The sequence below is a fragment of the Symphalangus syndactylus genome, chromosome 1 (assembly GCF_028878055.3).
Source record: "Symphalangus syndactylus isolate Jambi chromosome 1, NHGRI_mSymSyn1-v2.1_pri, whole genome shotgun sequence".
NCBI lineage: Eukaryota > Metazoa > Chordata > Mammalia > Primates > Hylobatidae > Symphalangus > Symphalangus syndactylus.
Window position 1 is genome coordinate 108,373,019 of NC_072423.2, and position 26,668 is coordinate 108,399,686.

The following is a 26,668-nucleotide window of genomic DNA, read 5'->3' on the forward strand; positions in this document are numbered from 1 at the left end:
ATCAATACTGACCTTGAATGTAAATGGGCTAAATGCCCCAATTAAAAGAAACAAGAGTGGCAAGCTGGATAAATAAGCAAGGTCTAATGGGATGCTGTCTTCAAGAGACCCATCTCTCATCCCATGAGAACCATAATGACACCCATAAGCTCAAAATAAAGACATGGAGAAAAATCTACCAAGCAAACAGAAAACAGAAAAAAGCAAGGGTTGTAATCTCATTTCAGACAAAACAGACTTTAAACCAGCAAAGACCAAAAAAGACAAGGGCATTACATAATGGTAAAGGGTTCAATTCAACAAGAAGACTTATCCTAAATAATATATGCACACAATACAGGAGCACCCAGACTCATAAAGCAAGTTCTTAGAGACCTTCAGAGAGACTTACACTCCCACACAATAAAAGAAGAAAAAGGACTGGGTACAGTGGCTCATGCCTGTAATCTCGCCAGTGTGAGAGGCCAAGGCAGGAGGATTGCTTGAGCCTAGGCCTTCAAGACCAGCCTGGGTAACACAGCAGGACCTCACCTCATCTCTTAAAACTCCCACACAATACTGGGAGACTTTAACACCCAACTGACAGTATTAGACAGATCATCAGAGCAGAAAATTAACAATGATATTCCAGACCTGAACACAACACTGGGCCAAATGTACCTGATAGACATTTAGAGAACTCTCCACCCAAAGATCAACAGAATATGCATTCTTCTCATTACCACATGGCACATACCCTAATATCAACCACACAATTGGACATAAAACAATCCTCAGAAAATGCAAAAGAAGGAAAATTATACCAGCCACTCTCTTAGACCACAGCACAATAGAAATCAACACAAAATCACTCAGAACCATACAATTATATGGAAATTAACCAACCTACTCCTGGATGACTTTTGGGTAAATAATGAAATTAAGGTAGATATCAAGAAGTTCTTTGAAACAAACAAAAACAAAGACACAACATACCAGAATGTCTGGGACACAGCTAAGGCAGTGTTAAGAGGGAAATTTATCACACTAAACACCCACATCAAAAAGGTAGGTCAGTGGCCAGGCACGGTGGCGCATGCCTGTAATCCAAGCACTTTAGGAGACCAAGGAGAGTGGATTGCTTGAGGCTAGGAGTTTGAGACCACCCTAGCCAACATGGCAAAACCTCTTCTCTACTAAAAATGCAAAATTTAGCTGGGTATGGCAGTGTGTGCCTGTAGTCCCAGCTATTCGGAAGGCTGAGGCACAAGAATCACCTGAACCCGGGAGGTGGAGGTGGCAGTGAGCCGAGATTGTGCCACTGCACTGCAGCCTGGGTGACAGAGCAAGACTCTTGTTTAAAAAAAAAAAAAAAGAAAGAAAAAAGCTAGAAAGATCTCACATTAACAACCTAACTTTGTAGGAGAAAGAACTAGGAAAGCAAGAGCAAACCAATCCCAAAGCTAACAGAAAAAAAGAAATAATCAGAGCTAAAAACTGAAGGAGACTGAGACAGGAAAAACCATTCAAAAGATTAGCAAATCTAGGAGTTGGTTTTTTGAAAAAGTTAGTAAGATGGACCGCTAGCTAGACTGATGAAGAAGAGAGAAAATCCAAGTAAACACAATTAGAAACAACAAAGCGGGTGTTGCCACTGACCCCTCAGAAATACAAATAACCAGCAGATACTACTATGAACACCTCTATGCACACAAACTAGAAAATCTAGAAGAAATGGATAAATTCCTGAACACATACACCCTCGCAAGACTGAAGCCAGGAGGAAATTGAATCCCTGAACAGACCAATAACAAGCTCCGAGATTGAATTAGTAATATATAGCCTAGCAACCAAGAAAGGCCCAGGACCAGGTGAATTCACAGCCAAATTCTACCAGATGTACAAAGAAGAGCTGGTACCATTTCTACTGAAACTGTTCCAACCAACTGAGGAGGAGGGACTCCTCCCCAACTCATTCTTTGAGGCCAGCATCATCTTGATACCAAAACCTGGCAGAGACAACAGAAGAAACTTTAGGCCAATATCCTTGATGTTCATTAATGCAGAAATCCTTAAGAAAATAACTAGCAAACCAAATCCAGCAGTATATCGAATAGCTAATCCACCATGGTCAAGTAGGCTTTATTCCTGGGATGCAAGGTTGGTTCAGCATACACATATCAATAAATGTGATTCATCACATAAAAAAGAACTAAAGACGGCCGGGTGTGGTGACTCATGCCTGTAATCCCAGCACTTTGGTAGGCCGAGGTGGGTGGATCCCTGAGGTCAGGAGTTCGAGACGAGCCTAACCAACATGATGAAACCCTGTCTCTACAAAGAATACAAAAATTAGCCAGGTGTGGTGGCGCACACCTGTAGTCCTAGCTATTCGAGAGGCCGAGGCAGGAAAATCACTTGAACCCAGGAGGCAGACTGCAGTGAGCCAAGATCACACCACTGCACTCCAGCCTGGGCGACAGAGCGAGAGTCCGTCTCAAGTCTAAAAAAAAAAACCTGGTGCGGTGGCTCACACTTGTAATCCCAGTACCTTGGGAGGCCAAGGCGGGTGGATCACCAGGTCAGGAGTTCAAGATCAGCTGGCCAAGATGGTGAAACCCCGTCTCTACTAAAAATACAAAAATTAGCCGGGCATGGTGGTGGGCACCTGTAATCCCAGCTACTCAGGAGGCTGAAGCAGGAGAATTGCTTGAACTTGGGAGGCGGGGGTTGCAGTGAGCCAAGATCACGCCACTCCAGCCTGGGAGACAAGAGCAAGACTCCGTCTCAAAAAAAAAAAAAAAAAAAACTAAAGACAAAAACTACATTATTTCAATAGATGTAGAAAAGGTTTTTGACATGTTAAAAACTCTAGATAAACTAGGTATTAAAGGAACATACCTCTAAATAATAAGTGCCATCTATTACAAAGCCACCCAACGTCATACTGAAATAACCAAAAGCTGGAAACATTCCCTTTGAAAACTGACACAAGACAAGAATGCTGTCTCCCACCACTCCTATTCAGCATAGTATTGGAAGTCCTGGCCAGGGCAATCAGGTAAGAGAGAAATAAAGGGCATTCAGATAGGAAGAGGGGAAGTCAAACTACGTCTCTTTGCAGATGACATAATTCTGTATCTAATAAACCCATAGTCTCAGCCCAAAAGCTCCTTCAGCTGATAAACTTCAGCAAAGTGTCAGGATACACAATCAATGTACAAAAATTACTATCATTCTTTTTTTTTTTTTTTTTTTGAGATGGAGTCTCGCTGTGTTGCCCAGGCTGGAGTGCAGTGGCGCAATCTCGGCTCACTGCAAGCTCCGCCTCCCGGGTTCACGCCATTCTCCTGCCTCAGCCTCTCACGCAGCTGGGACTACAGGCGCCCGCCACCTCGCCCGGCTAATTTTTTGTATTTTTAGTAGAGACGGGGTTTCACCGTGTTAGCCAGGATAGTCTCGATCTCCTGACCTCGTGATCCGCCCACCTCGGCCTCCCAAAGTGCTGGGATTACAGGCGTGAGCCACCACGCCCGGCCAAAAATTACTATCATTCTTATGCACCAATAGCAGCCAAGCCAAGAGCCAGATCAGGAACGCATTGTCATTTACAATTGCCACAAAAAGAATAAAATACCTAGAAATACAGCTAACCAGGGAGGTGAAAGATCCCTACCATGAGAATTACTCATTGCCCAAAGAAATCAGAGATGACAGAAGCCAATGGAAAAACATTCCATGCTCATGGATAGGAAGAATCAGTATTATTAAAATGGCCATACTGCCCAAAGCAATTTACAGATTCAATACTAATCCTATCAAATTACCAATGACATTCTTCACAGAACTAGAAAAACTATTTTAAAATGTAGATAGCCAGGCATGGTGGCTCACGCTTGTAATCCCAGCACTTTAGGAGGCCAAGGCAGGCACATCACTTGAGGTCAGGAGTTCAAGACTGGGTGACAGAGTGAGACTCCATCTAAAAAAAGAAAAAAAAAAATTTAAGTTTCAGGCAGAATAAAATAAATAACATTTAAAATGCTTATTATTAGCTCTTACATTTATGGGAAATTAACCTAAGGAAGTAATCAAAGATTTGGGCAAAGCTTTATCCTCAATAAAAACCCTATGATATTTGCAAATGATAGCTTGTACTGGAACTTTTTTTTTTTCTTTTGAGACGCAGTGTTGCTCTGTTAACCCAGGCTGGAGTGCAGTGGCGTGATCTTGGCTCACTACAATATTCACCTCCTAGGTTTAAGCGATTCTTCTGTCTCAACCTCCCAAGTAGCTGGGACTACAGGCACCTGCCACCATGCCGGCTAATTTTTTAATATTTTTAGTAGAAATGGGGTTTCACCATGTTGGCCAGGCTGGCCTTGAACTCTTGACCTCAAGTGATCCACCCGCCTCGGCCTCCCAAAGTGCTGAGATTACAGGCGTGAGCTACCGCTACCGGCCTGTACTGGAACTAATAAGTTTCACTTAACAAAAATAAAAGTCGTCTGGGCGCAGTGGCTCACGCCTATAATCCCAGCATTTTGGGAGGCTGAGGCAGGTGGATCTGAGGTCGAGAGATGGAGACCAGCCTGACCAACATGGAGAAACCCTATCTCTACTAAAAATATAAAATTAGCCAGGTGTGGTGGCACATGCCTGTAATCCCAGCTACTCGGGAGGCTGAGGCAGGAGAATTGCTTGAACCTGGGAGGCAGAGGTTGGCATGAGCTGAGATTGTGCCATTGTACTCCAGCCTGGGCAACAGCGAAACTCCGTCTCGAAAAAAATAAATAAATAAAAATAAAAGTCATTTTGAAAAGCATTTCCTCTCAGGGCTAGTGTTCATGATATATTAAATATATATACTATATATAGTTTATAGTATATTGTAGAACACGTATTCTATATTTCTTCAATTCTAAGACTCCATTAATTGTGTCATATTCGTGTAATAACTGTTAGTGAAATGAAACACATTGAGAAGCATTAAGGTGGAGATGAAGTATATCAGAGATTATCTCTAGAATTACTCGATTTGAAACAACATACGTACTTCTTTATGCCTTTCGATATTATCCAAAACGGCCATATGATCATATATTAGTAAGGTGATGTTTTTATTCTCTACATCCTTTGTGTAGTTATATATTCATTTAAATTAATGATGGTTGTAATTCAAAAATACAGTTTTGAGTAGAGGCTATTAGGAATGTGAAGATCATACTATTGCTGATTCCTGCCTTCGCATGTTGCAAATGGAATTAAATGTATTAAATGTGTTATTAGTATGTGTTGTTTGAACCCTACATCTGACTTCAGCATCCCTTTGGTGAGTACCTTTTTCCTTTATTTATTTTTTTACCTAAGAAGCTGAAAAGAGTGAAGATTCCTCTGGTGCTGCAGGCCTCTCAGGCTTACATCGCACATATAGCCAGGACTGTAGCTTTAAAAACAGCATGTACCATGTTGGAGATTACGTCTATGTGGAACCTGCAGAGGTCAACCTACAACCACATATAGTCTGTATTGAAAGACTGTGGGAGGATTCAGCTGGTAAGTTTGTTTTAAATCAAAGGACAGTTTAGTGAGATATGACTATTTGACTTCTCCTTGCTCCTCAGGGAAGAAAATTTTAACTCAGACATCTTAAGCCTTTCCATAATAATTGTTCAATATATCAATAAATGTAAATAAGCACCCATCATATGAAAAACATAGGACCTATTGGGCAAGTGTCATAGTTAAGTCAAAAGAAATACAGCTTCTAGGTCGGGCACCGTGGGTCACGCCTGTAATCCCAGCACTTTGGGAGGCCGAGGCGGGCAGATCACGAGGTCAGGAGATCGAGACCATCCTGGCTAACACAGTGAAACCCCGTCTCTACTAAAAAGATACAAAAAATGAGCCGAGCGTCGTGGTGGGCACCTGTAGTCCCAGCTACTCTGGAGGCTGAGGCAGGAGAATGGCGTGAACCCAGGAGGCAGAGCTTGCAAGGGAGCCGAGATCACGCCATTGCACTCCAGCCTGGGTGACAGAGTAAGACTTTTGTCTCAAAAAAAAAAAAAAAAAAACTTCTTAAAGTCTGGTTGAGATTCGTTCATTCAATTGATACTTATTAAAAACATACTTTGAGCCAAACTTTATGTAGAGTGACATAGATTCAGAAGAACAAAAAGCTGATATTTTCCCTCGTAAGGAAGATTATGATCAAAAAAGAAATTATTATAGAATGACATGCCTTGGCTTAGCATTTGTTTTCAAAAAGGCTTTCTAGAACAGTTGCCTTTAAATTGAGACATGGAGTATGCATAGAAGTTAATGAAGCCAAAAGTTGGTGGAAATGTGATCCAGGCAATCCAGTTCTTTGAGCTGCCTATCACATGAAATACTTTTGTATTCCTTCACCAGAGAGCTAAATATGTCCTTCAGTAGCATATCTATCCCCTTACTAAAGTGCACAACTCTAGGTATGTGCTAACCAGAGCAGAGTGGAGCAGGTCTCATCACCTGTCCTCCTCATTATGTATTTTATATGGCTTTTAATATGAAGAAGAGCCTGGGCAACATGGCAAGACCCCTTCTCTAGAAAAAATAAGAAAATTAGCAGGGTGTGGTTGCACTTGCTGTGGTCCCAGCAACTTGAGAGGCTGAGGCAGGAGGATCATTTGAAACCAAGAGGTTGAGGGTGGATATATATACATATATATACGTATATATACGTATATATATATATACGTATATATATGTATATATATATATACGTATATATATGTATACATACATGCCTAAAAAATGCATGCTACTTTTTCCCCCTCATATATATATATATGTATACATATATATATATACACGTATATATATATGTATACATACTCTAAAATAATAAAGTATAATGAGGCCTAAAAAATGCATGCTACTTTTTCCCCCTCATATATATATATATATGTATACATATATATATATACACGTATATATATACGTGTATACATATATATATACGTGTATATATATATATATGAGGGGGAAAAAGTAGCATGCATTTTTTAGGCCTCATTACACTTTATTATTTTAGAGTATTATTTCTTCTATGGATAATTATATTAAGAAACTGTAGCTGTAAAAATAAGCACAGTGCTAGGTTCAGATCATGGCAGAATGGATTGATGGTGTATTTCCTAATTTTGCAAAGAATGTGTGATTTCTGAGCTGGACACAGTGACTTATACTTGTAGTCCCAGCTACTCAGGAGGCTGAGGTTGGAGGAGCACTTTGGCCCAGGAATTCAAGTCCAGCCTGGGCAAACATAGTGAGACCCAGACTCTTAAAAAAAAAAAGTGATTTCTGTTAACAATGATTCTCTTTCTCTTGCCCTTCCCCCACCCCCCATTTTTGAGGTGAAAAATGGTTGTATGGCTGTTGGTTTTACCGACCAAATGAAACATTCCACCTGGCTACACGAAAATTTCTAGAAAAAGAAGTTTTTAAGAGTGACTATTACAACAAAGTTCCAGTTAGTAAAATTCTAGGCAAGTGTGTGGTCATGTTTGTCAAGGTAAGAAACTCATTAAATCCCGAAGTATCACTTATTCCCTAGGAATAAAATTTTCAAACACAGAAAATAATCAATATTTACAAAATTAGGAACTCTGTTTTAAACTGTTTTTTAAGCCGTGTCTATATAGCTATATGTAAAGATTTGGGAAGAAATTAACCTGAACTTGGTTGTGAAAGACCACTTGCTGCTTAAACTGGCTATAATGCAGTTAGGTTAAGTTTTTAATATTGCCAGGCTAATTTTTAAGTATGATGTTTTTTGAAGGATAATCATTACAAATTTTCAGTTTGGTTTTTAGGTAATAATGTGTGCTTTTGTGTATCTGATACACACACACGAGCCCTCTTCAAAGCTTTAAGGAACATTATAGCTATATGAAATGCTCATATGTTTTCGAAGAGCAATTGTAAGCTAAATGGAATTATTTGTTTTTATAATTTAAAGGGTGTATGTATAATAAGTCCATTCTGTAGCCAAAGAAATACTTCTAAATCTCTGGTCGTTTATTATTTTTTGTTAACTGCCAGAAAGTCTAATCAGTTCAGCTTTTGTTTGGTTGGTTGGTTATTTGCTTTTTTTTTTTTTTAACTGGTTTTCAGAAAATTCACCTAACTAGTTTTATTCTTATGCCCTCCCCACCCCCCAGGAATACTTTAAGTTATGCCCAGAAAACTTCCGAGATGAGGATGTTTTTGTCTGTGAATCACGGTATTCTGCCAAAACCAAATCTTTTAAGAAAATTAAACTGTGGACGATGCCCATCAGCTCAGTTAGGTTTGTCCCTCGGGATGTGCCTCTGCCTGTGGTTCGCGTGGCCTCTGTATTTGCAAATGCAGATAAAGGTGATGATGAGAAGAATACAGACAACTCAGAGGACAGTCGAGCTGAAGACAATTTTAACTTGGAAAAGGTATGCAGATAATAGCCACACAGAAAAAAATTTTACATCTCAAAAAACCTATTCCAGAAAATAAATGAATAAAGTATTCAAACTTAGAAAAAGAGCAAAAACACAAAACCTTAGCCAAACAGAAAGAAGGAAACTATAACAGAAAGAAATTTACACTTTCAAAACTGTACATTTTAATTTAAAAGTAAATCAGGCCAGGCGCATTGGTTCACGCCTGTAATCCCAGGATTTTGGAAGGCCAAGGCAGGCAGATCACAAGGTCAGGAGTTCGAGACCAGCCTGACCAACATGGTGAAACCCCATCTCTACTAAAAATACAAAAATTAGCTGGGTGTGGTGGTACGTGCCTGTAATCCCAGCTACCCTGGAGGCTGAGGCAAGAGAATGGCATGAACCCGGGAGGCGGAGGCTGCAGTGAGCCGAGACCATGCCACTCTACTCCAGCCTGGGCAACAGAGTGAGACTGTCTCAAAAAAAAAAAAAAAAAATTTAAATCTAAGAGCTAATTATTTGACAAGTCCAATTAGATAAACTGCCAACTATATAATGGAAAAGAAAGGGGTTAAACTTCGACACAAAATGTGGAAGAAGGCCAGGCACGGTGGCTCACACCTGTAATCCCAGCACTTTGGGAGGCCGAGGTGGGTGGATTACCTGAGGTCAGGAGTTCGAGACCAGCCTGGCCAACTTGGTGAAACCCTGTCTCTACTAAAAATACAAAAAATTAGCCAGGTGAGGTGGTGGGTGCCTGTAATCCCAACTACTTGGGAAGCTGAGGCAGGAGAATCGCTTGAACCCAGGAGGCGGAGGTTGCTGTGAGCCGAGATCGCGCTATTGCAGTCCAGCCTGGGCAACAAGAGCGAAACTCTGTCTCAAAAAATAAATAAATAAATAAATGTGGAAGAAATGTAAAGACTGTATATTTCTGCTAATAAATTTGAAAACCTAAATAAAATGGCTAATTGTCTAGGATATTACAAATTACCAAAATGGAATCAAGAAGAGATATAATACAGAATGTACAACAACATGAAGAAATTTTTTAAAGTATCATAGAACTGACCCCAAAGAGTACTGAGGTCAGACAGTTCCATAGGTGACTTTTTCTTTAAGGGACCTATGATTATTATACTGTTGAAGCTGTTTCAGAGCAGGGAGAACAAGAAATTTCCAGTTTGTTTTGCAAAGCCAGGATAATCTTGATTTCACAACCTGAAAAATAAAAACAAAAAACTGCAACTCAGCCTTATTCATGTATATTGATGCAAAAATTACTTGGGGGAAAAAAGTAAGTGAAATCAAATTACTTCTCTGAGAACAACATGACCAAGAAGTGAGAATTCATTCTAAGAAAGCAAGAATTGTTCAAAGTTAGGGAGATCTTTAAATTTCATTCATTATTCCATTAGATCAAAGGAAAAATTATTTGGTAGAGAACCCATCTTGATTTTTTTTAAGACTTTCAATAGGTATTTCTTCTAGTGTAATTTTTTTTTAATTCATATTTGTGTCTCAAGCCTAAAGCCTATAAAACAAATTTCTTTTTAAAGTTACACCCTGGACAAAGGGGCTTACTGTTCTAGTGTTACTTAATATTTTTCTGAAATTAGCCAATGTAGTTAGATAAACAAAAGCAGTAAAAACATTGACAATAAAGAAGCAAGAGGACAGGCGTGTTGGCTCATACCTGTAATCCTAGAACTTTGGGAGGCCAAGGTAGGTATTGAGTCCAGGATTTTGAGACTACCCTGGGAATCATGGTGAAACCCCATCTCTACAAAAAGTACAAAAATTAGCCAGGCATGGTAGCACATGCCTGTAGACCCAACTACTTGGATGGCTGAGATGGGGGTATCCCATGAGCCCAGGAGGTAGAGGCTGCAGTAAATTGTGATTGCACCACTGCACTCCAGCCTGGTCAACAGAGCAAGACCATCTCAAAAAAAAAAAAAAAAAAAAAGCAAGAATACTTTTTTGCAGATAATTAGGGGAAATTAACTGAAAAGGTTTGGAAACAAAATTTAGCAAATTGAAATTTCAAAATCCATATGTAAATGAATAGTCTTCATATATAAACTAATAAGACTTTTGAAAGTAAAGTGAAAGTGTTGAATACACTTTAGCAACTGTTAGAAAAATCTTATGGAAGAAAATATCCATTTCACACTAACAACAAAATACTTTAAGAAATAACTTTAACAAGGAATATATAGAACCTCTAGGAAAAAAATTTACTGAAGGACATAAAAGACTTGCATAGATTGTTTTTGAAACTTGACAAAATTATTCTAGCATTCTTGTTAAGAATAAATATGTGACAGTCACCAGAAAAGAAGGGGGAAGAAAGGGTATGAAAGAGAGCTTTGCCCTTTGACAGTGAACTGAGGGATTTTTTTTAATTTAAAAATTAGAGCTTTGCCCTGCCAGATGTATTACATTTTATAAAACTACAGTTAAAAAACAAAATTAAAACCCAGTACAGTGTCACACACCTGTAATCCCAGCATTTTGGGATGCCAAGACAAGTGGATCAGTTGAAGCCAGGAGTTCAGACGGCCCTGGGCAACATAGCAAGACCTTGTCTCTACAGAAAATTTTTAGAATTTTATTTAATTTAGAAAACAGTCATTTACCTATAATTTTTTTTCAATAATAAACTTGGAATAGATGAGGATTTTCTGTTCATTATATAAAACCATTGATCATTTTATTGATTTATGGTTGAAAATACAAGGTTAATAAAACAGTCTAGGGACTACTGTTTCTAATACACAAAGAGCTCTTTAGGGTCTAGGGGGGAAAGTAGGACTACAAAAATGAGCAGAGGCCCAAATAGATAATTTACAGAAAAAAGGCAGCAAAAAACATGTATTAGTTAACCTAATAGTTTGTATAATACCTAACAGGACGGCTAGAGTTGAAAAGATTGATAATGTGTGTAGCCTGGTACAGGATGAGACCACACACACTTTTCTCCTATTGGTGTCTTTTTTTTGTTTTTTAGATGGAGTCTCACTGTTGCCCAGGCTGAAGTGCGGTGGCGTGATCTCAGCTCACTGCAACCTCCGCCTCCTGGGTTCAAGTGATTCTGCTGCCTCACCCTCCTGAGTAGCTGGGATTGCAGGTGTGCACCACCACACCTAGCTAATTTTTGTATTTTTAGTAGAGACAGGGTTTCACCATGTTGGCCAGGCTGGTCACAAACTCCTGACCTCTGATAATCCACCTGCCTCGGCCTCCCAAAGTGCTGGTATTACAGGTGTGAGCCACTGCCCCCACCCCTATTGGTGTCTTTTTTTTTTTTTTTTTTGAGATGGAGTCTCGCTCTGTCCCCAAGGCTGGAGTGCAGTGGCGCGATCTCAGCTCACTGCAAGCTCCACCTCCCAGATTCACACCATTCTCCTGCCTCAGCCTACTGAGTAGCTGGGACTACAGGTGCCCGCCACCACGCCCGTCTAATTTTTTGTATTTTTAGTAGAGACGGGGTTTCATCGTGTTAGCCAGGATGGTCTCGATCTCCTGACCTCGTGATCCACCCGCCTTGGCCTCCCAAAGTGCTGGGATTACAGGCATTAGCCACCGTGCCCGGCCCAGTGTCTGACCCAGCAGTTTGATGGCAAAGATATATGCTCCAGTGGTAGTACTCAAACAGGTGCTCCAAAAGATTCTCTGTAAGAGGCGACATCATGGGGCTGGGAAAGAATGTGATTTTTTATATTTTATCAGTATGGGAATGTGTTGGAGTCATAAAATAATTTCTTTTAAAAGAAGAATTATCCGGTTGGGCTCAGTGGCTCACACCTGTAATCCCAGCACTTTGGGAGGCTGAGGAGGTTGGCGTGGTGGCAGGTGCCTATAATCCCAGTTACTTGGGAGGCTGAGGCAGGAGAATCACTTGAACCCAGTAGGTGTAGGTTGCAGTGAGCTGAGATCATGCCACTGCATTCCAGCCTAGGCAACAGAGCGAGACTCCGTCTAAAAAAAAAAAAAAAAAAATTATCAATGGAAGTCAGCATGATAATTAACTTAGATTTCTTACCTGGTATTTAGAAGTCTCTGGCAACTCTCTGTATATGAGTTACTTGATCTTTTTGGTCTCATATCTTTATTTCAATATTACATGACCAAGACAGGTCATTCAGGAGCTTTTTTGCTTTTTTTTTTTGAAACAGAGTCTCGCTCTGTCGCCCAGGCTGGAGTGCAGTGACGCAGTCTCAGCTCACTGCAGCCTCCACTTCCCAGGTTCAAGTGATTCTCCTCTCTTAGCCTCCCGAGTAGCTGGGACTACAGGCGCACACCACCATGCCCGGCTATTTTTGTATTTTTAGTAGAGACGGATTTCTACCATATTGGTCAAGCTGGTCTTGAACTCCTGACCTCAGGTGACCCACCCACCTCACCTTCCCAAAGTGCTGGGATTACAGGTGAGAGCCACTACTCCCGACCAGAACTTTTTTAAAGAATAACTTTAGGCCGTGCTCGGTGGCTCATGCCTGTAATCCCATCACTTTGGGAGACTGAGGCGGGCGGATCACAAGGTCAGGAGATCAAGACCATCCGAGCCAACATGGTGAAACCCTGTCTCTACTAAAAATACAAGAATTAGCCAGGCGTGGTGGTGCATGCCTGTAATCTCAGCTTCTCGGGAGGCTGAGGCAAGAAAATCACTTGAACCCAGGAGGGGGAGGTTGCAGTGAGCCGGGATTGCGCCACTGCACTCCAGCCTGTCAACAGAGCGAGACTCCGTATCAAAAAAAAACAAAAAGAATTACTTTAGAATAGAACCCATTCCTTAAAGGAAAAGATATTATTAATCTCATGGGTTGTTTTATTCACAGCTTCCATTCTTTCAGATGTCCCTTGCCTGTCATGTATATGGAACCTCTCTGATTCTTTTTTTTTTTTTGAGACAGAGTCTGCCCAGGTTGGAGTATAGTGGCACAATCTCGGCTCACTGCAACCTCTGCCTCCTGAGTTCAAGCAATTCTTGTGTCTGTTTCCCAAGTTCCTGGGACTACAGGCATGCACCACCATGCCTGGCTAATTTTTGTATCTTTAATAGAGATGGGATTTCACCATGTTGGCCAGTCTGGTCTCGAACTCCTGGCCTCAAGTGATCCGCCTGCCTTGGCCTTCTAAAGTGCTGGGATTACAGGCATAAGCCACCACTCCCGGCCTTCCCACATTCTTAATGATTTTCCAAGAATAGCATTTCAGTATCACATTTGAAGTCATAAAGATCAGAATGTTAAATTATTTGGACATTGTAAAGGAGGAATTTTTTTAAGTGTGAAGTTTTTTTTTTGTTTTGTTTTGTTTTGTTTTGTTTTTTTTGAGACAGAGTCTCGCTCTGTTGCCCAGGCTGGAGTGCAGTGGCGCGATCTCGGCTCACTGCAGGCTCCGCCCCCCAGGGTTCACGCCATTCTCCTGCCTCAGCCTCCCGCGTAGCTGGGACTACAGGCGCCTGCCACCTCGCCCGGCTAATTTTTTGTATTTTTAGTAGAGATGGGGTTTCACCGTGTTAGCCAGGATGGTCTCGATCTCCTGACCTCGTGATCCGCCCGCCTCGGCCTCCCAAAGTGCTGGGATTACAGGCGTGAGCCACCGTGCCCGGCCAAGTGTGAAGTTTGAAGTATTCTCAGGAAGATGCTATAGAAAACTTGGAGGCTTTGGAGTTTCCTCAGCTTATATATGTTTTGGAGTTAAGATATTTATAACATCTAGCCTTGTGCCAATTATCAGCTAGGTTCTCAGTAAATGATGGTTCTTCTTTACCATCTTTACATTAGTTAGAAGTATCTTCTTTTTGCTTTTTCTTTTTTAGTCAGGACTATAAAACAACAACAATGATAATGATGTCTGTTAAGTGGTTTTATGAGTCAGGCATTTTTCTACGTACTTGAGCATGGATTATGTCACTTAAGCTTCGTAAACAACCCTATCTGGTGGCCACACTATCATTATCTTCACAACTCTAGGAAACTAAGGCATAAGAGGTGAAATAATTTGCCCAAAGCCATAGCAGTCAGTAGGTGACAGATGCTGTAATTATTAAAAAACAGAGCGTGTTTGGCTGGGCATGGTGGCTCACTCCTGTAATCCCAGCACTTTGGGAGGCTGAGGCGGGTGGATCACGAAGTCAGGAGATCAAGACCATCCTGGCTAACACAGTGAAACCCTGTCTCTACTAAAAATACAAAAAAAATGAGCTGGGCGTGGTAGCAGGTGCCTGTAGTCCCAGCTACTCCAGAGGCTGAGGCAGGAGAATGGCGTGAACCCGGGAGGCGGAGCTTGCAGTGAGCTGAGATCGTGCCACTGCACTCCAGCTTGGGCGACAAAGCAAGACTCCGTCTCAAGAAAACAACAACAACAAAAACAGCATGTTTATATCACAGAGGCTATGCTATTCCTTTCCATTTTGGAATAAATCAAAATAGTAAAAATTTTAGATCTATCAGTTGTTTTTTGTGGTTTGTTTTCTTTTGTTTGAGATCGGGTCTCATTCTGTTACCCAGGCTGGAGTGCAGTGGCACGATCTCAGCTCACTGCAAACCCCAATTCCCAGGCCCAAGCAGTCTTCCTACCTCAGCCTCCCAAGTAGCTGTGAATACAGGTGCATGTCACCAAACACAGCTAATTTTTAAATTTTTTTGGAAATGAGATCTCACTGTATTGCCCAGGCTGGTCTTGAACTCCTGGCTCAAGCAGTCCTCCCACCTTGTCCTCCCAGTGTGCTGGGGTTATGACATAAACCACTGTGCCTGGCCTAAATCTTATCAACTGTTAATGTTAAGACATTAAGGGAGCCCAGTAAATGTGATAGAGAGGAAGCTTGTATAGAATTTGCCCCTTACACTATAGTAATGCATGAATGAGTCTGCTTTTAAATACCGATAAATCCTCTCCAGTTTTTTTGTTTGTTTCTAAAGGCAATGGGAATTGAGAGCAGGAGGGAGACAGGATAAAAGCGTCTTGGGATAATATTGTTGTATGAAAATTAACTAGAAATTTAAAATAGATACTTGATAAGACTTCGTTTATTTCAATAACCTAATTGTTTTGTTTCCTAGCCTCCTTCAAAGTTTCTATGTTTTTTTGTTTGTTTGTTTTAATTTACTTTTTTTTTTGAGACAGGTTCTTGCTCGTCGCCCAGGCTGGAGTACAATGGCGTGATCCTAGCTCACTGCAGCCTCGACCTCCTGAGCTCGAGTGATCTACCCACCTCAGTCTCCTGAGTAGCTGGGACTACAGGCGTGCACTACCATGCCTGACTAATTTTTTATTTTAATTTCTTTCTTTAGTTGAGACAAGGTCTCACTATGTTGCCCAAGCTGGTCTCAAACTCTTGGGCTCAAGAGATCGTCCTGCCTTGGCCTCCCAAAATGCTAGGATTACGTGAGCCACGTAACCAATGGTGGTTTTTTCTTTTAAGTTAATGTGAAAGAAAAGTCTGCTTTCGTTTCTTACCTTCTCTATTCCTTGATTATCAGCTACCTTTCTTCAGCTAGTTTTCTTTACAACAGGAAAAAGAAGATGTCCCTGTGGAAATGTCCAATGGTGAACCAGGTTGCCACTACTTTGAGCAGCTCCATTACAATGACATGTGGCTGAAGGTTGGCGACTGTGTCTTCATCAAGTCCCATGGCCTGGTGCGTCCTCGTGTGGGCAGGTGAGTGTCATTGAAATAGGGAAGATAAGGTTGAATCTGAGAAATTTGGAACCAGTAGAAATTAATCACCCTTCGGATGAAGACAAAAGTCCTTCCCCTGGCAGTTTCTCCAGCTTCTTCTCACACCACGTTCCCTTCCAACCATACTTTCTTCTTTAGATTATTCCTTTGGGCTCTTTTGTTTTCTTCCACTATTTACAGAACTCTCAGCTCAGAAATCTCCCTGCCTACTTCATATGGTAAACTCCTTTAGCATAAATTTGAAGTGACACTTCCTTAAAAGGAAGTCTTTCCTGTCCACTGCAGACTGGGTTAAGTCTCCCTGTTGCACACCCTCAAAGCACCACATATTTCCTTCTCCTTAGCGTATATATCACATATTGGTGTTCATTGTGTTATTGTCAGGTTTCACCCTTGTATTCCCTGCTCAAATTATAGTGCATGAAACATAGTAGGGGCTCAGATATTTGATGAACAAGTAAATGACAAAAGGATGACAGTGTGGTTGAATGGCAAACACAGCAGAGTCTGGTATAGGGTTGGGTAGGAAAGGATAATGGCTTAGAACAGTAGTTCATTCCCTAAGTCCCAGCTCTGTTAGTTGTAGGTCCTTAGGTGGATGATTTAGCCCTCTAGACTTCAGTTTGTATCTGTTCATCATTCAGTAAGCATTTATTATACCTACTATTTACCAGGCTCTGTGGATACATTAGTGAATAAAACAGACAAATATTCTTAGTCCTGGGGAGCTTTTTTCTAGTGTGAAGACAAACAACTTCGTGAATAAGTAAAGTGTATAGTATGTTAGGTCATGATACATGCTGTAGAAAAAATAGAGCAGAACAAGGGGAGAAGGGGGTCCCATGGTCAGAGCAGGGAGAATGGTTTATATAGGCCTCACTGAGAAGTTGGCAGCTGAACCAGCACTTGAAGAAACTGAGAAAGTGAATAATGTGAATATCCAGGGAGAAAAGATTCCAGGCAGTGGGAACAGCCAGTATAAACACCTGAGGAGAAGCATGCCAGGGCTGTTTGTTACTAGGAGAGTGAGCCATTAATGAGTTAGTAAGAGATAAGTGCCAGGGGTGGGGTGCATATCACATAGGGCCTCAGAGACCATTATAGGGATTTGGGTTTTTACTGAGTTAATGGAGTGCCATCGATTGTTTCAAGCACAGAGTGACATTTGATTTAGATCTTAATAGGATTGCTCTGCCTACTGGTTGTTGAGAATAGACTGTAAAAAGTCAAGGCAGAAGCAAGGAGATCCACCACCCAGGATGCTGTTGCAATAATCCAGGCAAGAACCATCATGCTTCAGACCAGGGTGATTGCAAAAGATAGTATTTTGAAGGTCAAGTTAATAGTATCCTTTTTTTTTTTTTTTTTTTTGAGACGGAGTCTCGCTCTTTCACCCAGGCTGGAGTGCAGTGGCGCGATCTCGGCTCACTGCCGGCTCCGCCCCCTGGGGTTCACGCCATTCTCCTGCCTCAGCCTCCCGCGTAGCTGGGACTACAGGCGCCTGCCACCTCGCCCGGCTAATTTTTTGTATTTTTAGTAGAGATGGGGTTTCACCGTGTTAGCCAGGATGGTCTCGATCTCCTGACCTTGTGATCCGCCCACCTCGGCCTCCCAAAGTGTTGGGATTACAGGCGTGAGCCACCGCGCCCGGCAAGTTAATAGTATTCTTGATAAATGGAGTGTGGGGTCTGAGAAAGATAAAAAAGTCAAGGGTGACTCCTGTGTGTAAGCCTGAGGACAGGAAGGGTGCAGTTACCATAAACTGAAATAAGTATGATACTTCATGTCAGGAATCACGATAATATGGAGCAATAATAATGTCAACTTTATGGGTTAGTTGTCAAGAATAATGGCTTTCATCAAACTCTGAAGGGGTGAAGGGGCACTAGATCTTTTTTTTTTTTTTTTTTTTTGAGACAGTGTCTGGTTCTGTCACCTACGCTGGAGTGCAGTGGCATGATCTTGGCTCACTGCAACCTCCACCTCCTGGGCTCAAGTCATCTTCCCACCTCAGCCTCCCAAGTAGCTGGGACTATAGGTGCACACTGCCACAGCTGACTAATTTTTGTATTTTTATTTTTATTTTTATTTTTTTTTTTTTGAGACGGAGTCTCGCTCTGTCGCCCAGGCTGGAGTGCAGTGGCGCAATCTCGGCTCACTGCAAGCTCCACCTCCCAGGTTCACGCCATTCTCCTGCCTCAGCCTCTCCGAGTAGCTGAGACTACAGGCGCCCGCCACCACGTCCGGCTAATTTTTTTTTTTGTATTTTTAGTAGAGACGGGGTTTCACCGTGGTCTCGATCTCCTGACCTCGTGATCCGCCCGCCTCGGCCTCCCAAAGTGCTGGGATTACAAGCGTGAGCCACCGCGCCCGGCCCTATTTTTGTATTTTTAGTGGAGATGGGGTTTCACCATGTTGCCCAGGCTGGTCTTGAACTCCTGAGCTCACGTGATTCACCCACCTTGGCCTCCTAAAGTGCTGGGATTACAAGGGTGAACCACTGGGCCCAGCCAGGGATATTAGATCTTGACCTTCAAAAAGATTATAAACCACTGTCTTAAAGGAATGTCTGCCACTCATGTGATCTGACCCCAAATATTGATGGTTTATGTCTTTGTTTGGTTCACAAGTCCAATGACAAATGCTTAGTTCTGTTTTCATCATGAACGTCTGAGGAAGAAAACCTGGTCATTAGATAAAACTATTAAGTTTTGTGCCTTGATATTATGTTAAAAATTTTTTTTCACTTGGAAAAATAGCCAAATGTTCCTTTCTCTAAGTATTTTTTCATGTATTTAATGGGGGAAAAATTAATGAAGTTGTCTTACCAAAACAGCCATTGAAACTCCTCTGAATGGTACACATTACTAAGTTTTTGGTTAATGGAATTTTTGTTAGATTAATCCTTCAAGAAGGAAACTTTTAATGTAATTTATATATTTTCCTCCCCAAGAATTGAAAAAGTATGGGTTCGAGATGGAGCTGCATATTTTTATGGCCCCATCTTCATTCACCCAGAAGAAACGGAGCATGAGCCCACAAAAATGTTCTACAAAAAAGAAGTATTTCTGAGTAATCTGGAAGAAACCTGCCCCATGACATGTATTCTCGGTAGGTATTTGTGCTTTTTTATTTAATTGTGTTTATTCCATCAAAATTGATGGAATACTACTTCTGTGCTAGGCACTGTTCTAGGTGTTAGGTGTAGAGCAGTGCCCAAATCCAAATCTCTGTTCTCTTATGTTAGGGCAGAGGTTGGGGAGTCAGTAAATAAATTAAAAAATAAATATATAGAATATCAGGTGGTAATTAGGGCACAACCAAACCTCTCACCTCAGCCTTCCAAGTCGCTGGGACTATAGGCATGCACCACTGCACTGAGCTAATTTTTGAAAGATAGTTTTCCTAGATACAGAATTCTCCATTGATAGTTTTTTTGTTCATGTCTTTCATCAGATTTGGGGAGTTTCTGGCCATTTCTTCAAATATTCTTTCTGCTCCTTTCTCTGCTTCCTTCGGGAACTCCCATTATGCTTATGTTGGTACATTTAATGGTGCCTCACAGGTCTCAGACTCTTCATTTTTCTTTACCTTTTTTTTTTCCTTTCTGCTCCTCAGACTGGATAACTTCAAATGACCTGTCTTCAGGTGCATTCATCCTCTGCCTGCTCAAATCTTCTTTTGAACCCTTCTAATAAATTTTTCATTTCAGCCATTGTACTTTTCAGCCCCAGAATTTAGTTTTTATAATTTGTCTCTTCATTTATATTCACTATTTGCTATGACATTTTACTGGTTTCCTTTAGATCTTTGAGTATATTTAAAACAGCTGATTTAAGGCCAGGCATGGTGGCTCACGCCTGTAATCCCAGCACTTTGGGAGGCCGAGGCGGGTGGATCACCTAAGGTCAAGAGTTTGAGAACAGCCTGCCAACATAGTGAAACCTTGTTCCTGCTAAAAAAAAAAAAAAAAAATTATCTGGTCATGGTGGCACATGTCTGTAATCCCAGTTACTCTGGAGGCTGAGGCAGAGGCAGAGGCTGCAGTGAGCCAAGATCACGCCACTGCACTCTAGCCTGAATGACAGAGCGAGACTGTCTCAAAAAAAAAAAAAAAAAAAAAAGACAATTGATTTAAAGTATTTGTTTAGTAAATCCAGTGTCTGGAGTTTCTCAGGAACAATTTCTATTCATTTTGTTCTTTCCTATGAATGGGCTGTGCCTTCTTGTTTCTTTGCATGCCTGATAATTTTTTGTTGAAAACTGCTTATTTTGGGTATTATAATGTGATAACTCTGGAAATCAGATTCTCCCCATCCTCAGGCTTTGTTCTTACTACTTATTATAGGTTATGGTTGTTTGTTCAGTGACTCTTCTAAACTTTTGTTTGTTTGTTTGTTTGTTTGTTTGTTTTAAAGATTGTATTTTTGGCTGGGCACAGTGGCTTACACCTTTAATCCCAGCACTTTGGGAGGCTGACGTGGGCAGATCGCTTGAGCCCAGAAGTTTGAGACCAGCCTGGGCAACATGGCGAAACCCTGTCTCTACAAAAAATACAAAAATTATCCAGGTGTGGTGGTCTATACCCATGGTCCCAGCTACTCAGGAGGCTGAGGTGGTAGGATCACCTGAGCCCAGGGAGGTTGAGGCTGCAGTGAGCCATGATCATGCCACTGCACTCCAGCCTGGGCAACAGAGTGAGACCCTGTCTCAAAAAATAAGATTTTTGTTGTTGTTGTATGTGGTTACTACAGTCTCTGTTATATAAGCTTAGTGATCAGCCAGTGATTTGACAGAGGTTTTCGTAAATACCTGGAGCCAATAAAACCACAAAACTCCCAGTCTTCACGGCTGACTTCTCTGCGTATGGTGGAGCACACCTTCAACACTCAGCCATGCAGGTTACAACTCTGCTTTGCCTTTACTTCCTACTTGTGCAGAGCTTGAAGGTCAGCCAGAAATGAGATCTTAGGGCCTTCTTAGGTCCTTTCAGAGCATGTACACTATTGTTGGCATGTGTGTGGCCTTCTAGGCTCCCAGAAACTTTTCAAAACCTTTATTGGCCAAAGCATCTCACTCTTCATTTTTTCCTCTGAGGCCTTTTGTCATATCTACTGTTGGCCCCAACTGATACCCTTTGCCCCAGCTGGCAACAGCTGGTTCGTTTGACTTAAAATGTGCTGTGATTTGAATGTTTGTGCCCCCTTCAAAATTCATGACTTAAAATGTAATCCCTAGTGCAACAGTGTTGGGAAGTGGGGCCTTTTAGGAGATGTTTAGGTCATGAGGGCTTGTCCTCGTGAATACAATATTGCTTTTATAAAAAGGGCTCATGTAAATGGTTCTGCTCTGTCTGAATGGGTTTGCTGTCTCATATACTCTTGCCCTCTGCCTTCTGCCATATGATGACATAGCAAGAAAGCCCTTGCCAGATGCTGGCACCTTTATCTTGGACTTTCCAGCCTCCAGAACTGTGAGAAAACTGTTCTTTATAAATTACCCAGTCTGTGGTATTCTGTTATAGCAGCACAAACAGACTAAGATAAAACGTTTTGACGTTTAGACACTTCTCCACCAAGGGAATTCCAAGTTAAGCAAAATAAAGGCAAGCACTTTGCATTAGTGTTTAGAAAGCTGCCTGACAGGTCAAAACAGATGACCACAGTTCTTTGAGCATAGAGCTGTTTTGCTTCCTCTATCACCACAATCTTACACCAGGAATAGAGGCTGCCATCTTCAAGGCTGCCACTGAGACAAGGGATGGAGTGAGGATAAGTTAAAATGCCACAGAGCTCTCCTGCCAAGTTTCAGTCACTTTTTTTCTCAATTAAGCATTTGCTTGGTTGTGTAAACCTTTGACTATCTTACAGAGTTCCAATAAAGTTTATTCTGCTTTTTTCACTGTTTCTATGAAGTAATGGCCCTTAGAGCTCGCTACTCCTCCATATTCACTGACATAACTTGGAGTAATTTCTTTCTAAAGATGCCTGTTAGAATGTGTTACATTCTGGCTGGACATGGTGGCTCATGCCTGTAATCCCAGTACTTTGGGAGGTTGAGGCGGGCAGATCACCTGAGATCAGGAGTTAGAGACCAGCTTGGCCAATGTGGTGAAACCCTGTCTCTACTAAAAATACAAAAATTAGCCGGGCGTGGTGGTGTACACCTGTAATCCCAGCTACTAGGGAGGCTGAGGCAGGAGAATCGTTTGAACCCAAGAGGTGGAGGTTGCAGTGAGCTGAGATCAAGCCACTGTACTCCAGCCTGGGTGACAGAGCAAGAGACTCTGTGTAACAAAAAAAAAAAAAAAAGAAAGAAAATGTGTTGCATTCTACAGTTTATCTACCAGTTTTATATCCAGGATCTCATTTAATTCTCAACATGACCCTGGAAGAAAGATGCTGATATTGTCAGAAAGGTGAAGTTACTACCCAAGGAGTGGGCCAGAACTAAAACCTAGGTTTTCCTAATTCTTCTTTAGTTAGTCTACAGCTAGCTGGCACACTTGAGAATTAAAGGAGGTGCCAGCAATATTAGGTAGGACAACAGGCATACAATGAAATATAAGTAACTTCATCTTGAGATAAAACCCAAAAGAAAATGCATCTAGTAATCACAAAGTGGGATTTCAGCCTAGCTTGTGGAATTCACTGTCCCCAGCCTGCAAGGAAAAAGGGTTTTGTTATATAAGCTTTAGAGAATTTATAATTTCATTGTATTAACTATAATCACTATTAAATGTAAATCATATTTTTGCACTTTTTTGTCTCTCTGAAATAGAAGTTTTGAAGATAATTAGATGAGGTATCATTTTTTCATCTTCTGTTACATACACAGAAGGAGACAATCCCGTTTTTCCAACGGTTATGTTCTTTCTTCAGTTTTGTTGAAGAATTGTTTTCATTAACTTAAACAGTAATCAAGCTGGGCACAGTGGCTCACGCCTATAATCCCAGCACTTTGGGAGGCTGAAGCAGTTGGATCACTTGAGATCAGGTGTTCAAGACCAGCCTGGCCAACATGGTAAAACTCCATCTCTACCAAAAATACAAAAAAAATTAGCCAGTTGTGGTGGCGCATGCCTGTAATCCCAGCTACTCAGGAGGCTGAGGGAGGAGAATCGCTAGAACCTTTGAGGGAGAGGTTGCAGTGCGCCGAGATCACTCCAGTGGACTCCAGCCTGAGTGACAGGGTGAGACTCCGTCTCAAAAAAAAAAGAACTTAAACAGTAATCAGATGGCCACATCTGGCAGACAGTACCTCTACCCTTAACCCCTTAGGTGATAAAATTTCCAGGAACCTGGGCCCTTGAAACATGCCAATTCCTAATTTATTTGCAGGTTTTGTTCCCTTCACAGTAGATTTTTATAACATTTCATTAATTTAAAAACTGTGCTCAGTAAGGCAAGGAAGATAAAAGATCTAAAGATTTGAAAGGAAAAACAAAAGGACCTTTTTTTTTTTTTTTTTTCAAAAACATTAGGTATGTAGAAAATCCAAGAGATATTCAGATAAATATTAAAATTAGTAAATGAAAATATGAAGTAGTTTTTTTTTCTTTTTTTTTTTTGGAGACAAGATCTCGCTTTGTTATTCAAACTGGAGTGCAATGGTACAATCATAACTCACTGCAGCATCCAACTCCTAGGCGCAAGCAGTCCTCCCATCTCAGCCTTCCAAGTAGCTGGGACTATAGGGATGTACCACCACTCCCAGCTAATTTTTTTTTTAATTTATTTTTTGTGGAGATGAGGTATCCCTGTTGCCCAGGCTTGTCTCAAACTCCTGGCCTCAAGCATCCTCCCTGCTCAGCCTCCCCAAAAGTGCTGGGATTATAGGCATGAGCTACCTTACCTGGCCCCAATATTTCTATTTCTGTATCCGTATCCCATCAGTGAGCAATTAGAAAATTATTACATTTTCATGTTGCATTCAATACCTAGGAATAAATCTTTTTTTTTTTTTTTTTTTTGAGACAGAGTTTCGCTCTTGTTGCCCAGGCTGGAGTGCAATGGTGCAATTTCGGTTCACCGCAACCTCTACCTCCTGGGTTCAAGCTATTCCCCTGCCTCAGCCTCCTGAGTAGCTGGGACTACAGGCGTGTGCCACCAGGATAATTGTTTGTGTTTTAGTAGAAACGGGGTTTCACCATGTTGGCCAGGATGGTCTTGATCTCCTGACCTCGTGATCCACCCTCCTCAGCCTCCCAAAGTGCTGGGATTACAGGCGTGAGCCACCGTGCCTGGCCAATCTTTTTTTTTTTTTTTGAGACGGAGTCTCGCGCTGTCGTCCAGGCTGCAGTGCAGTGGCACGATCTCGGCTCACTGCAACCTACGCCTCCTGGGTTCAAGCGATTCTCCTGCTTCAGCCTCCCGAGCAGCTGGGACTACAGGCGTGTGCCACCATGCCCAGCTAATTTTTGTATATTTAGTAGAGACAGCGTTTCACCATGTTGGCCAGGATGGTCTCCATCTCTTGACCTCGTGAGGCACCTGCCTTGGCCTCCCAAAGTGCTGAGATTACAGGCGTGAGCCATGGCGCCCAGCCAGGAATAAATCTTTAAAAGATAGCCAACGTGGTGGCTCATGCCTGTAGTCCCAACACTTTGAGAAGCCAAGATGGGAGAGTCGCTTGAGACCAGGAGTTCAAGACCAGCCTGGACAACAGAAGGAAACTCTACCAAAAAAAAAAAGAAAGAAAAACAAAGAAACAGATGTGTAGGGCACCTGCACACGCACGTGCGCACATGCACGCACACACACACATCTGTAAGAAAATTATTGAGAAATTGAAGACATAAATGAAAGTTGTCCATCATATTTATAGCTGGAAAATTCAATATTATAAAGATACCAGTTCCCCCCAAATTGATCTATTGGTTCATTGCAGTTCCAATCAAAATCTAGCAGGTCTTGATAACTTTTTTATACTTTATTAAATGAAGTTTTCTAAACTTTCATCTTTTCCCTGTCTTTTGGGGGCTTGGTAGGAGCCCCAAGTCAGGACATAGAGATACCACCTCCATTCCAAAGCCACCAATCACTTTTACTCTTTGGTTGTAAGCAGAATTATTGTTTTTTCCTACTGTCTATTTTTCCTTCTATAAAATATGGAAAATTGTAATTATCCCTTTTCTGAATTAAAAGGCCTTTGAATTATGTAAATAAAGTGCTGTGTAAGTTCAAAGCAGTGATAGTAATTGTAGCTATTTTAAGCTTTGGAAATGTTTCTGACCTGTTTTTCATATACATGTTTAATAAGCTGTTAGCTATGAACATTCCTGTTAAGGTCAAGAACAAAATAGGGATGTTCTGGCTGGGTGCGATGGCTCATACCTGTAATCCCAGCACTTTGAGAGGCCAAGGTGAGCAGATCACCTGAGGTCAGGAATTCGAGACCAGCCTGGTCAACATGGTGAAACTCTGTCTCTACTAAAAATACAAAAATCAGCTGGTGTGGGCGTGGTGGCAGTTGCCTTTAATCCCAGCTACTGGGGAGGCTGAGGCAAGAAAATCACTTGAACTTGGGAGGTGGAGGTTGCAGTGAGCCAAGATCGAGCCACTACACTGCAGCCCAGCGACAGAGTGAGACTGTCTCAAACAAAAAACAAAAAAAGAAAAGAAACAAAATAGGGATGTCCTTATCACACTTATTTAACATTGTTCTAGAGGTACTAGCCAGTGGAGTTAGAAGAAACAGAAGTCTAAAATAAGAAAAGTAAGGAGGTGAAAATTCAAGAGCATCAACTAAGAAATCTTGGCAAACAGAGAAGTAAGATGATTGAATATAAATAAATAACAAACCTATTATCTTAAAAGATTCAGTACTAATAAAATACCTTAGATAAACTTAACAAGATATATGCCACATCTGTATGAAAAAAGTTTTAAAATGCTATTGAATGAATGTTTGAACAAATTGCAAAGCAATACCATATGCCTAGGTAGGTTTCAATGTCATAAAGATGTCCATCCTCCCTAAATTAATCTTTAATATAATCCCATTAGATATACCAGTGGGAATTTGCTTGTGAGGAAGTTGATAATACGTGAACTCATTTTAAAAATCATATTGAAGGCCGGGCGCGGTGGCTCATGCCTATAATCCTAGCACTTTGGGAGGCTGAGGCGGGCGGATCATGAGGTCAGGAGATCAGGACCATCCTCACTAACATGGTGAAACCCTGTCTTTACTAAAAATACAAAAAATTAGCCGGTCATGGCGGCGGGCGCCTGTAGTCCCAGCTACTCAGGAGGCTGAGGCAGGAGAATGGGGTGAACTGGGGAGGCGGAGCTTGCAGTGAGCCAAGATCACGCCACTGCACTCCAGCCTGGGAAACAGAGCAAGACTCCATCTCAAAAAAAAAAAAAAAAAAAAAAAAAAAAATCATATTGAAAAAGAAACTTAGGATCGGGTGTAATGGCTCACTCCTGTTATCATTCCCAGCACTTTGGGAGGCCAAGGTGGGTGGATCACTTGAGCCTAGGAGTTTGAGACCACCCTGGGCAAGATGGCAAAACCCCGTTTCTAC

General features: G+C 41.5%; 1 protein-coding gene and 1 long non-coding RNA gene across 51 annotated transcripts in view; one reads left to right on the plus strand and one right to left on the minus strand.

The window, feature by feature from the left end:
• PBRM1 (polybromo 1) overlaps positions 1-26,668 on the plus strand; it is a 142,681-nt gene that overhangs the window by 91,667 nt on the left and 24,346 nt on the right. For 23 of the 50 annotated variants that reach the window (XM_055273970.2, XM_055273905.2, XM_055273974.2 and 20 more), the window contains 5 exons: positions 5,350-5,535; positions 7,377-7,534; positions 8,184-8,447; positions 15,971-16,116; positions 19,091-19,248. In XM_055273970.2, coding sequence (XP_055129945.1) covers positions 5,350-5,535; positions 7,377-7,534; positions 8,184-8,447; positions 15,971-16,116; positions 19,091-19,248 — 912 coding nt within the window. The remainder of the gene's footprint in view (positions 1-5,349; positions 5,536-7,376; positions 7,535-8,183; positions 8,448-15,970; positions 16,117-19,090; positions 19,249-26,668) is intronic. The other 27 variants (XM_055273986.2, XM_055274074.2, XM_055273906.2 and 24 more) reach the window with 3 other exon arrangements.
• On the minus strand, positions 8,417-16,152 carry LOC134737501 (uncharacterized). The gene is made up of 2 exons (XR_010122498.1): positions 15,915-16,152; positions 8,417-9,659 (listed from the first exon to the last, which is right to left on the minus strand). It is a non-coding gene; the product is annotated as an uncharacterized lncRNA (long non-coding RNA).